This window comes from Antechinus flavipes, chromosome 2, assembly GCF_016432865.1.
Source record: "Antechinus flavipes isolate AdamAnt ecotype Samford, QLD, Australia chromosome 2, AdamAnt_v2, whole genome shotgun sequence".
Lineage (NCBI taxonomy): Eukaryota > Metazoa > Chordata > Mammalia > Dasyuromorphia > Dasyuridae > Antechinus > Antechinus flavipes.
The window spans coordinates 339667120-339681245 of NC_067399.1; the positions used below are offsets into that span (position 1 = coordinate 339667120).

A 14126-nucleotide genomic window follows, 5' to 3' on the forward strand; every position below is an offset into this window, starting at 1 on the left:
GCGTTAGGAGCCAGGGAGTTATACCTTCTCCCCCTGAGGGAGCTAATGAGGCAGCTAGGTGGGACAGTGGCTAGAACACTAAGTCTGGAATCAGGGAGAACTGAGTTCAAATCCAGTTTCAGCCACTTATTAGCTTTATGATACTGGGAAGCTACTCTATTTGCCTAGGGTTCCTCTTCTTTAAACAGGAGATAATAATAGTTCCTCCTACATTCAAGAGTTATTGTGAAGAACAAATGAAATAATATTTTTAAAGCACTCCACTGTGTGAAACCTAACAATAACACATAGAACATAATAATAAGTACTATGCAAATACTAGCTATTATTATTAGTGAACTTCTCATCTCTGAACATATGCTTTTATTTTAGTAAATAGTTGAGCCTGGCTTGTCTTGAAAGGGGTTAGATTACTTTTCCCAAACTTTTTGGCCATACCCTGGAGCCACATGAAAAATACTTAAAACTTAGGTTTGGCTCATCTATAAAATATAAAATAAAAATAATATAAATATAACAACATAAACAATAATTACAATAACATGAAAAATTGTAATATAAATATAATTGTTATATGAGATAATATATAATATTATATATTATAAATATAATAATATAAAGAACCAAAGAGTAGAAAACATGAATCAGGTATGTGGCGACTATTTATTTCTTCTACACAAAAGAAATGCTAAATAAAAAAAAGTGTACATCAACAGAGACATAACAGGATACTTATAGGTTACATTAACTTATTGCTATTATATACTATTGAAACTTTAACAATGGAATATGAAGCAGTTTGCAAAAGTACTGAATAGGTATTTTATATTTCCCTCAGTTTTGTACTTTCTAAACAATTCCCTCCAGTCATCAAGCTCTTTCACCTCCCTTTTGGAGGTCATCTTCCTACTTCCCCTTGCTACAGTTCAGCCCCAAACAAGTAATTCCATTTTCCATAATTTTATTAGCTTCTTTTCTTGTCCTTCATAATCTTTATAATCTGATCCAGGAACTTTAACCTCTCGAACTGATAAGTTTGCTTCCATGATTAGAAATATCTAACCAAGGATCTATGTTTGGTCACATGTTGAGAAAAGAAATTTTAAAAAAGAAGCAGCTGGAGACCCAAGGTCCAAATTCTCCTAAACTCATACCAGTGCTTTGTCTGTGTGGTGCTCAAAATTCACTATTTCTCTTAAGATAGGAGGAAGGCACCAGCTGTTTTCCCCAAAAAACTCCTCCACACTCCCAAGGACAGGCTTGAAGAGGCTTGATATGATCTGCACATGGGGAGAAAAGAGTCTACTGACTCAGCAGTGACCATTATTCAGTGGTCATTCCTATTCCTATTCAGTGACCACTCAGGGGTTACTTCATCATCTTAAAAGTATAAGCCCTTCACATATTTCATTGGAGTCCTCAGAAGTTTCCAGGGAACTCATGACTCTACTCATGGTGAAATCCCAATAGATAAAATTTTCACATTTGCTGTTCCCTGATCTTATATGTGTTTCTTAAAAAAAAAAAAAAAAAACCCTGAACCTATGATTTCTTTGGGTTAGCAGCTGTTCTACAATTAAAAATTATACTAAGAAATCAAGCGACTTGCCCACCATAGAAAAACCAGAATGTGTCAAGAGTCTGAACTTGATTAAAAGCAGGTAAGCTAGCCTATAAAAAGAATCAGAGCCTTTTAAACAAAACTTCATCAAGTAGGGCTGGCTGAAGTAAAAGGGATGGTTTATTTCTTCAAAGAAGTTCGACTTACTAAAAAAAAAAAATGAAGAAATACAACACAAAGAATATTGTTATTTCAAGAAATGGAAAATGATCACATTGGTCAGAAAACTGAAAAAAGACATATTACATAAGAGTCTGAACTTGAAATCAGGTATTTCTGAATTTGAGTCAAGATCTCTATTCATTGGGTACTTGAAATATTGTCATAATAATGATAATTATTAACGTTATTTTGTTAAATGAGTTATTTAATTTTTAGTGCATGATCATTATAAAATATAACTGAATTACATTATCTTTAAGGTTTAAATGCTATATTTTTCTAGAAGGCAGTCTAGAAGGCTGGGTTTCCAGATTTACCAGGATACTACTAGTCCCCCTCTCCCCAAGCCAAAAAAAAAAAAAAAAGTGATCACCCTATAAATAGAATATCGGATAAATGTTAAAGTACTTCCCAAAGTGGGTTAGCCTAGCCTCTCATCCTTTTTGCTTTCCGAGGTGGGCTAGCCTTGCCTCTCATCCTCCCTGAGTAATGAGTCCCTAAGAATTCCTGAAGCTCTTCGGGATGCTATAAGGTTTGGGCTATATGGCTTATCAAGAGTACGTGAGTTCCAACCAGGGAGTCATCCACTTACTCTCCCGTTATCCTTTGTTGTGCTTCCTACCTAGTCCCCCATCTCTGTCCCTCACATGCCTAGTGGTACAAAGAGTTAAAAGGCTGGTGTTTGCTGAGATCACTTCCTGTGCTTCTTTGGGAGGGCTGGCCAAGAGCTCTCCCTTTAAGGAATGGGAGGGGGGAAAAGAAGGGAAAAGGAGCAAGAGAAGGGGGAGGAGACAGAATAGGAAAGTGTTGAATGGAGGGGAAAAAAAGACACTTTTTGCCTTTGTGAATTTAGTTCCCGGGGTAACACTCTCCCCGCCACTTCATTCCCACTTGGGGGTCCCCACCCCACCACTGGCTGGAGAAAAAGCAGAAGTAGGGAAAGGTGCGTGCAGGAGCGCCACGAGCCCGGCACAAGGTCAGCGGCAGCCTGGCTCCAAGGTTGATTTTCTGCTCTTTGTGCCTCTCTTAAGCCGGTAAACTTCCTGAAGCTGGAGAGGGGGTAAGCTCGCCCGTCCACCTTCTTCATTTCGAGGGGGCAAGGGAGAGAGCCGAGGGTGGGCACAGTGCGCTAGCCACCGATAAGCGGGAGGGATGGGCGCCGCTTTAGCGACGCAGGTGATATGATAGCCCAGCAGGTGTCTTCCACCTGGAATCTGGCTCCTCCCCTCTTTGGGAGTATTTGTTGGAGCTTCACTGGGGCTTCCTTAGGAAGTGAATAGATTTTTTTTTTTTTAATGGTTTGGGGTAGGAGGAAAGTGCATGTTCAAGTCATTCGAGGAAGAAACTTGACTTTGGAATTCACTCTGTCCAGCTTCTCGGAGAAAAGAGCGCTTTAGGGATGCAGACTTCTACAATTTAGCCCTTGTTTTCTTCCTCTCCAGCCCATTTACCTTTCCCCCAATCCCACTCATGCATTCTCTCCCAGTTACCAGCCTCCCACTCCCCCATCTCAACTCCAATCCCAACTCACCCCAACCCACCATCCTAGATTGTAAACCTGTTACTTCTGTGTTTCTTCCAAGAAATCCAGAACCAATCAAGAGGTAATTTGTTAGCAAAGCATATTAAAAAAAAAAAAAAAAAAAAAAAAAAAAACAGATTGGACAATAGGGTGATTCTGGAACCTGATAGGTGGGGAGATTGAGCTTCGATTCTTTTTAGACCCAGTAAAGAGTAGTAAAGGACCATTTCGGGGACTAGAGCTCCAGCGGAATGGACCCCTCCCCACCTCGCCTCTCCAGTTACTTCGATTTTTAGGTGGTCATAAAATTCTCACATTATCTGTAAATGGGTTTCATGAGAGAATCAAAGGCAGCTTCTGGCAGTTTTTCTCTGATTAGACGAATTTGTCACGATCCTTCAAAACTTCAGAGTAAAACCGTATGCAGGATAGATTCATGTTTCTAAACTGCTCTTCTAGTCTTGTTTTGGAGACCATCTGGTGACTTCTCTCCACGGGAGAGTTAGAAGGATGTCTGCATTGGTGGACAATTTGGTTCTGTTTTCTCGGTGAGAATTCTGGCCAGTTGAAATATTGTAAAAAAAAAAAAACAAAAAAAAAACTTACCAATTAATTAATAAATAATGATCAAATGTCTGCTATGTATCAAGCACTGAGTTAGGTGCTGGCTCTTGCCCTCAAGGAGCTTGCAATTCAATGGGGCAGACAACACCCAGACAAATATATACAAAGCAAACTACAGGATAAGCAGAAAATAATTTAGAGGGAAGGCACTAAAATTAAGATGAGCACCTGTTGCCCAATTTTCTTCTGGATGAGGAAGAATAGTCCTATGGAAGCATGCTGCTGGATCTGGAATGAAAGATTTTAAGTTTAAATTCAGCCTCTGCCTCTCATTCTCTGTGTGATTTGGGACAAATTAAATTCTTTAAGCCTAAATTTCCTCATCTACTAAAAAAAAAAGGGAACATTGGACTAGGTGGACTCTTAAGTTCCTTTTCCTTTAGCTACTAAGTTGTACAATATGTTAAGCAGGGAGACGAAGTCAGTAAGAACCTGAGCTCAAAATCTGTGAGAAGCATTTTGTGTGATCCTAAGTAAGCTGATTAACCTTTCCCTGCCTCAATTTTCTTTTCTGTTAAATGGAGATATGTGATTGTGGCAGAGATTTTAATCCTCCTTCTTCCCCTTCCAAGAATCATCAATGTCAGACACAGCCTTAACTCCTTTGTAGAAACAGGACATCTACCTTCCACACTGAAATCTTATAGCATTTCCCCTAAGAACATATTTCTCTTACCTCTGTTTATCTTGTGGACTCTGCTACTGTGTGTTTGTTTTAATGGTAAATTATCAATCAGCTTCTTGAGACCAGGAGAGAATAACAAAAATAAATAGATAACATTATATAACATTTATTATGTGTCAGGCACTGTGGTAAGCAGTTTACAATTATACTCTCATTTGATCCTCACAACTCTGGGAAGTGGGTACTATTATTATCCCCATTTTACAAATAAGGAAATTGAAGCAAACAACTGAAGTGACTTATCTAGGATCACATAGCTACAAAGTGGCTGAAGTCAGAATCAAATTTTAAACTGTTCATAGGATCACTGGTCCTTTTTGTTGGTTGCTGCTCAGCTGGTATCTGCGTCCACTAATTGATCATAGAATCATAGATTTAGAACTAGAAGGGATTTTTAAGCCATCTAGGATGGAGAAAGAGAGGAGAGAGTTAAGGCCTTGATCAAGATCACACAGTTAGTGTCTGAGACAGGATTTGAACCCATATTTTCCCAAACTTTGTCCACCAAATCACCTAGCTGGAAAGAACCTTAGAAGCTATCTAGTTCAAGGCTTTCCTTTTCTACAGATGTAGAAACTGAGGCTGTAAATGCATCATTCTATCCACTGTTGGATTTAGGTTCAGTGTCAACATAGTTGCAAATTCCCCCAAAAGTCCTTTCCAATTTATCTAGTTATGGCCCATTTATTTACTCTTTCTCCTCTCAGCATTTAACCAGGTGGAGAACACTAACTAATTTGTAGTGTGTTTAAATCATTTTTTTGTCCATCACTTGTTTTTATTCCATGTGCCCAGACTTGGAAGCAAGGATGCCTGGGATTCAAATCCTAGCATAGTCACTATTCAATTCATAAAGTGAATGGTTCAATTTCTAGGATCCTAGACACAGAACTCATCTAGTTCAGCCCCCTAATTTTATAGATAAGAAAATTGATACTCAAGTTGAATGGTGTCATAATTTAAGAAAAAGAGACCTAAATAGCCTTTGGATTCAGAGGATAAACAAACAGTGATAATGGAAGATTTTTTTGAGGGAAATTCAACCTAAAAACTGTTCATAATAGGGAAGTCCCCTGAAAATTGATGAGGGGGAAAGAACCCTATATTTAGAGATAAAAGAACTAGATTAAAATTCTGACTCTGATTTATGCCTTTGTAACCTCACCTACCTGAGACTTAGTTTCCCTTCTTATAAAAAAGGTGGTTGAACTAGATAGTATTGAAATGTTTGTTTCTGGAAGCTAATTTAAGAACTTATAATTGCCAGAGGTTACTTATAGTTGTTTCTGGTTTTATTAGGAAGTATTCACTGTTTTCTTAATGGCGGAGGGGGGAAGGGAAGGAGATTGCAGCTTATGGATTCCCATAAGCTTGTTTTGTAAACTTGTTTGTTTGTAAATTTGATTTGAAGTTTATTCACTATTTTACCTGAAATAGATTCAAGGATCTCAGGTTTTTGAGATAATCTCCTTTTCCCTCACTCCCTATTCAGGATTAGCCCCTAGAATTGTGCTAAGAGGCCTAATCATGCTCTCTGGCTTTTATCTATATATTATCACCATGAAAAGATTGGACTGAGAAAAACTGGCTTCTCCTCTGCCCTGCAACCACAAGCTCAGCTTTCTTTGCTATGTTCCATTTTCTTCAGCTATAAAACCAGAACTTGGTTTTGTCCCTTACTAGCATTATAGGAATTATTTATACTAGAATGAAAGAGCCTATAAGGTGCTTTGAGTCCCTTGATAGAAAAAACTTATAAATATCAAGTAACTCAACATTTGTAAAGAATGTTAAAGTTATTTTTACATGTATTTGGGGGGAAATACAATATTAAACTTTTTTTTTAAAAATCAATATTTTTGTTTCTAGTAGCATATATTATAAGGAATCACACTAGTCATTAGCCTTCAAATATTGCAAGATAGCTCTCCATTGTTGGAGCAGGAAAGTACTTTAATGGAAAGATCAAAATGTGGGGGTCATCTAAAGACCTTGATATAAAAACCCCAGCTCTGCCACTGCCTGACAGTGTGACTTAACGGCAGACCACCTAGTCTCTCTGTGCCTTGGTCAACTCATCTGGAACATAACAATGCCTGCTTTGCCTACATCACAGGGCTCGCTTGTGGATTAGATTAGATGACTGGATTTGGAGAAAAAAAGGACTTTAAGCATTTCTCAGCATAACCTCTCCAGTTTATAGGTGTAGAGCTATTATAGAGCTATTATATTAGTAGAGCTAATAACATCATAAAAATGAAAAGCATTACTTGTCGACTGATTCCTGCAAATAAGCCTCTGCCCTGATGTCAATGGAAAGGTGTTAGTGCACAGTGAACTTTACAGTGTGTTCCTAGACCCCCTGCTTCATAAAGCTGTTATTCATCCATCTCACCTGCTTCTGTTGGAAGAGCCTCAGGGATTCAGTGGCTGGCAGCTCACTCACTCCTAATCTGTTTCAAAAAACCTTTAATTCACCCCACATGCCTCAGCAAGCCTTGGCTCCCTGCGAAAGGTCTCTAGTGTTCCTCTAACCTGAAGAAGGATTAACTGGGCTACCGGATCTGAGGCAGAACAAAGAGTCATGAAGACATTGGGTGGAGAGAAGCACCCCACAATGTCTGGGTGTACGTCCAACCAGCTTGCTTAATCAGAAAAAGCATGCTAGGGAATTTGGTTCAAGAGATACCAAATATTTTGATGGTTTTTTGTCGACTTCATTATTCTCTTGAAATTTAGAAAGTGAAACTGACAAGTGATACAGGGATTCATGATGGCTAAACACTCACTTAGGCTCTCCTTTCTGTCCTCCCTCTCTCTACCTTTCTCTCCTCTTCCTTCCCTTTTCTTCCTCCTTCCTTCCCCCCTCTCTCTCCCTCTCTCTCTTTCTCTTCCCCCCTCTCCTTTCTTCTCTCTCTCTTCCCCCCTCTTTCCCCACCTCTCTCCCACTCTCTCTCTTTCTCCCTTCCCCTCTCTCTTTCTCTTTGTCTCTGTCTCTTTCCCTCTCACTCCTTCCCCCCTTCCCCCTGTGTCCTTCTCTCTCTCTCTCTTCTTTTCTTCTCTTCTCCCTCTCTCTGTCTCTGTTTCTTTCTCTCTCCCTCTTTCTGTCTCTCCGTGTCTCTCTCTTCCTCCTTCTCTCACTGTCTCTCTTTTTTTCTAGCTTTTTCTCCCCTCTCTCTCCCTCAAAAAAAATGACACTGTGTGCTATAGTTGGGAAAATAACAACACTGAGTTAAAAGTCAAGAATTCAGAAATTTATGTTCTTTTCCTCACTCACTAGCTATGTAATTTCAGGTAAGTCACTACAACTCTTTGAGCTTCAAAAAAAAGTTTGGAGTTTTGAAATAAATGACCTCTGAGATTCTATCATTATGTCTGTATGCAAGGAAAACTAAGTGAACCAAAGGGGAAGAAAAAAATCAATGAAGTTTTATAGCTAGACTAGATTCCCTGAGAGATTCTTTTTTGTCTCCTCAGCTCTGATTCCAGTTCAGAGAAAGTGATGTTTTGTTTGCATCTCTTGTCATCCTGCCCATCTCAGTTGGTCCTAGTCAGTCCCAGTTCTTCAAGGTAGAGATTGCTATGAAGTCACAATGTTGAGATTGTTTGAGGGTGATGCAAGTGGCTTTACTAGGCTGTGATCATTCCTCTAGCATTCTCTGGGAGTCTTGAGCCTAAAGGATCAGTTGGCAGATGCCAGAAGTTTAATGATTATAATAACAATTGTGAAAGGCTGCCTACGATGACTGATAGCTGCCCACTCCCACCCCCTTTTTCTATTTGGGAAGACTGGGTTCAAATCTCCTCTGACACATAGGAATCTATGAGATGCTGAGCTTTTCATGTTCCAGACAGCTCTCAAGGAAGGAAAATCAGAAAAGAAGATTTTGTAAGACACTGGGCCAAAAGATTCCCCTTTCAGTTCCCAGATAACTCTGAGAAGAAAAGTCATAAAACTGATACTGATCTGCATTAGTAAAAAGAATTTCAACACCAGTTCTTTATACTATATCATAGGTCCAAAAGGAAAAACAAAACAAAACCCAACAAACCCAAGCCATTTATTCTTGGAGGCATTTATTCATGCATTCCCAAATTTCAAGTCATAGGCTCCATCTATCACCTGGTAGGAGTAGGTAACTGCCTGGTTCTAAATCTGTGATTAGAAATTCACTGACCCATTATGTCACCACTTGAGCAACAGGACACATGAGAGCTAGTTTTTCCGAAGCCAAAGTGGCTATTAATGAAAGGAAGAGAGATCCTTAAGTCTGGATGATGGATAGAACCTCCAGTGCTCATTTATCCTCCAACCCCTTTGCATCCCTCTTTACTTCTTAAGACTCCTCTCATGTACTCTGATCCTCTTCCCTGTTTTTTCTCCTCTACCCAGTCTTTTCTGAGATGGATAGAACCCCCACCCCTACCCTCCACCCCCCGCCCGAGATTTGGAGTCAGGAAGATGTGAGTTCAAATGCTGACTCAGAGATTGTCGTGACCACAAGCAAATCATTTACCTTCAAATTTCCTCAACAGTAATATAGGAATAGTAAAAGTATCTATCTTGGTGCAGCTAGGTGGGGCAGTGGATAGAGCACCAGCCCCGAAGTCAGAATGTAATCAGTAATAAAACAAAGACAAAAATAATTACTAAAAATATTTTAACCTTAAGAAGAATTGAGTTCAAATATGACCTCAGATACTTAACACTTCCTAGCTGTGTGATCCTGGGCAATTGCCTCAACAACAACCAAAAAATACTTATCTCCCAAGGTTGTTGTATCACATGAATTAACATATATATAAATCTATTACAATTATTGTTGTTATTGATATAACTTGCCTTGGCCAAGAGAAATTTGAATATATTACAGAAATAAGAAAAAGTGCTTTGTGAATCTTAAAACATTATAGAACTTTTAACAGACTTGGAGCTGCTCATGTTTTTGTTAACAATGCTACTCTCTTCAGACTATGCATAAGAGCACCTCTTTGGCCTGTTTCCTTGCCTAGACAAGAAGAGCAGAATCTGTTTTTGGAACTAGGATGATGACAACTGACAGCCCAGGGAATGAGTAAGAATCTTTCACAGAGGAAAGAGGCCACATCTTTCATCTGACTCTCCCTCTGAAATCTTATCATTTGGCTAAAATTTAGTCATATTTTACCTTTTAATTCTTTTCCCCCAAGTTTTACTGAATTTTAAAATACCACAGTTCCTTCCCAGTAACTTTCTACCCCACTTCCCACAATTAAGCCCTCTCTTGTACCAAATTAATACAATTAAAGTAAAATAAATCAAAACATTGACTGTGCCTCAAAATATATACCTCACTCAGTAGCTATAGCCTATTACTTTTCTGTTGAAAGGCATCCTTCATTAATCACTGTGTTGATCAGAATTCTGGAATTATTCAAGTCTTTAACTATTTTAATTTTTCCAAAAGAGGCTTTCATCTTATTTCCCCTTAATTCCAGTTCATTCCCTCTGAGATTACTTTTCATATGCACTGCCTTACAGTTATTTGCACGTTGTCTTCCCCCTTAGAGTTAGCTTCTTGAGAGTAGGGACCAGGATTTTTTTTTTTTATTCCCAGCACTTAGCACACAGTAGGTGCTTATTAAATGCTTATTGACTGAGTTGTAATTTCTTAGGTCATGAATGAGCTATTACAACAGAAACTGGGTTGAGAATAATTTATAAGCCTGATAGCCTTTTCTCCAGTCTCTCCACACTTTTTCTTTGTCTAGGTCTCCCCCAGGTTTCCTAAGTTGCCTATACTCTCACTTTCTTCTCTGTGTCCTGGTTTCCAGGGTTCCTTGGCACCTCCTCCCATTGTGTATCATTCATCATGTCGGAGACTGAGGTAGAGAATGGCACGTGTGTGAACTGGCAGAAACGCTGCCTTACCTTGGAGACCCAGCTCTTTCAGTTCCGTCTTCAGGCCAGCAAGATTCGGAAGCTACTGGCTGACAAGGTGAGTTGCCGAGGGCCACAACTTGACCAATCAAAGCAACAGATTGTTTACTAGAGATTATCTGTCCCTGTAGCTGAGTGAAAAATTAATCTAGGTCCCCACAATGGAGGGAACAGACTAGAAGGGGACTGGAGAGGAAAAGTTGAGAAAGAGAGGAATTTATTTTTTGAGGTATAATTTTGCTTTATGAAATCAAATGCTCTTTTTATAGTAACAAACAATAAACATAACAAAATTTGGTATTCTTTGGACTTCTGAGTCAGTTGGAAAGTCTATTACTTTCTTATATTTTCAATACATACAGCTGCCTCAATATATACATACATTTATATATATATATGCATATGTACATACATATACATTTCATTAAGATAGAAAATCAAGTATGGGAGTTGGTGATTATTTTGTATTTTTTATTGTCTTTGTAATAATATCTATGATTATTTTCTAAATATCTAGTGTCTTCCCCTCATTTGGCCTCTTAGAATCTTCCAAATTGTGTCTCTTCCACAGCCAGCATCTCCAGGTATATTCATTATAGTCTATCTGTACTTTCTGTTCCCATCTAGAAAAGAGAAATTTTATAAGACTTTTTTTCTGATTATGCAGAGATAAACAAACAAGGATTATGAATAAAAAGTACAAAACATGAAGGCAATTCTCTGTTATCCGTTCTTCTTCCTTATCTGGCCTTATTTGTGCATTTCATCCCTGGTTCTCCTCTTGACTGTCTCCTTGTTGTAGGCACAGACTTCCCAAGAATTTGAGTCAGAAGGGATCTATCTCAGCAGGGATCAATTCCAACTCATAGTAAAGAAATTTCAGACTGTGGTTAAAGGTACCCAGTGAAGGGGAACCTACTTCCTCAGTGTGGGGAGGAGTGGCTTTCCATTTACTATGGAATGGAAAGGAGTGGGGAGACAGTCTTTAGACTCATTTTCTGTCATTCTAGGTACCTGCCTCCAAATGTCTGCTCTATATTCCCAAGAGAGCATACATTTAGAGGCAGCTGGTGACACAGTACATCAAGTCCTGGGCCTGGAATTAAGATGACTTGTTCTCAGACACTTACAAGCTCTGTGACCCTGGGAAAGTCACAACTTCCAACTGCCCCAGTTTCCTCAACTGTAAAATGGGGATAATAACAATATCTACCTCAAAGGGTTATTATCAGATCACATGAGATCAAATGAGATAATATTTGTTTGGAGGGAGGAAAAGCACTTAGCACAATGTCTGGTACATAATAGGTGTTATTTCATTCCCTTCCCATATGTAAAAGTGTTTGCAAACTTATAGCACTGTATAAATGCTAGCTACTATTTAAAAATCAATAAGTAGACATATTTTTCAGGTCTGAACCCTCCACCCACATACACACAACCAAAAATTAAAAATCACAATAAAACAAATCAAAACCTTCCAGGGGTTGGGGATAAAAGAGAGTGAGATAAAGATAAATAAAAGATTCAAACAAAATCCTAGGACAAATTTAAGAAAGGAATGATCTCTCTCACCGGGCAGAGTCAGGGAAGGCTTTGTGAGGAAATTGACATCTAAGTTGGGTTTTGAATAAAAAAGAAGAGGGTCTGATCTAAAGATTGGCACTATCTAGTGCCAGGAGAGGTGATTAAGTAAGGAAAGTCATGAAATGGAGATCTTCCAGTATAGCTGGGGCTTGTGACATTTTTAGATCAACACTATGCCTCATTCCCATATTTAAGCCTAACAATATGAGGTTGGGATATTCCAGGGAGTATGTTTAAAATTTCCTCATTAATTAGTTGCAGTCCTCACCCCAGTTTAGTATTTATTTATAATTACTTGTTTATAGATGATTAAAATAACTGATTTGTGTAATAACATTGTTTATTTAATAAACTGAAGAAATCATTTTTCCCGTAAGCATTTGTTCATATTTTTTAGTTTGTCAAAACTCCCAATCTTTTAGGATTAATTTAATATTAATGGGTATACAATTTATTAACAATGTAATCAGTAATAAAACAAAGACAAAAATAATTACTAAAAATATTTTAACCTTAAGAAGAAAGGTTGCTGAACTATATAATTTTCTTACCTAAGAGTTCCCTATACCAGTAAAATCACAGATCTAATCTCATTTCTATCCCAACAATATTTTAGCCATGAGATAGGTCACAGCCAGGGTCACCAATAGCCATCATTATAACTTCTTCTGGAAACCCAGTTCAGTTCATGCAAGATATTCCTCTCCACAAAGTATCTTCTGAAAGATTCTCTTCTATCCAAAAAGTTCCGTCTTCTTTCTTATTATCTCCTCTAGCTTTTTTCCAGTCTTGACAGGAAAACAGCCTCTTCACTTCTCTAAGTTCATCTCTCAAATCAGCTCTTCACATTCCTTCATTTTAAAATTATCTTTATACTTCTTCATAAAAATAAGTTAAAATAGTTCACTCAAGAATGAAAAATTTATTTATTGTGGCTTCTCTATAGTTTCCCTTTTAAAATCTCACTAATTCTCCTTTCTCAGTTTCTCAAAAACTGCCAGCTAGCCCAACTGAGAAGTCCTAAAATTCCAAAGGTATTAAAGCTATAGTAACAGTAATTATAGCCTCTATAAGAAAAGCTTTTGAAATTGGGGGTTACAAGTGGAATAAATATGTGAAGGAGATTAATATAATAATGCTGGAAAGTCAGGGAGGAGAAAAATTGTAGAAGGCCTTGAGTCCCAATCAAGAGTTTGTAGGTAATGAGGAGTCAATTAAAATATAAATATATAAAGAGCATGTCTACTGCATAAATTCCCCAGACTGATTATTACAATGTTAGGCACATAGAAAGGGCTAAACAACCATTTGCTTTGATGGTCTCTTGAAGATGAGACTTGCTCCTACTTTCTCTCCTGATTTTTATTGGCTGTTGGTGATTAAGATTTAACTAGTTGAGGACCTCCAAACTAGTTGAGGCTTATGCAGCAAACATGATCAATGAGGTCCCCTCAGCTTTAAATCTTTGATCCTATCGTCCTTTCTGCCATGTTCAAGGCTGCTTCTAAAGTAGAAGTGTAATAATTGAGTTCTAATAATAAAGTAGGTCAGTTAATAGGGAAGGGAGAGGCCGCTAGGGAAAAAAATAAAGACAGATGGAATTAAATATCTTCTAATCAATAGACCCTTTAGTAGTCTGGTGAAGCCTGTGAACCCCTTCTCAGAAATGTTTTAAAATATATAAAATCAAATACATAGGATTGCAAATGAATGCTTTGTTCAAGCTCGCCAAAGGGGGCATATAAGTCTTCAGAATTAAAATTACTTCTCACTTACCAATCACAGTAGGAATAAAAGAACAAACAAAATCTTTGTGGCAAAGGGGGAAGTTAACTAACTTCTAATTTTCTCTATGAAATGGCAAATATCTTTGTACTTATTAGATCAGACATTAGTTCTTAAACTGAAATTAAAATAAATTTCAAGGGGTCTGTGAATGGAGATGAAAAACCCCCCAACAACCCTACATCTTTATTTTTAATTATAATTATAAATGAACCCCTGC

The 14126-nt window shown here is 38.0% G+C and overlaps 1 protein-coding gene across 2 annotated transcripts in view; it reads left to right on the forward strand.

The window, feature by feature from the left end:
* Window positions 1–660: 660 nt before the first annotated feature.
* Window positions 661–14126, forward strand: part of PLEKHH1 (pleckstrin homology, MyTH4 and FERM domain containing H1) — a 69049-nt gene continuing 55583 nt past the window's right edge. For both annotated transcript variants that reach the window (XM_051977875.1, XM_051977876.1), the window contains exons 1-2: window positions 661–2843; window positions 10429–10592. In XM_051977875.1, the coding sequence (XP_051833835.1) occupies window positions 10467–10592 (126 nt within the window). In that variant the 5' untranslated portion in view covers window positions 661–2843; window positions 10429–10466. The remainder of the gene's footprint in view (window positions 2844–10428; window positions 10593–14126) is intronic.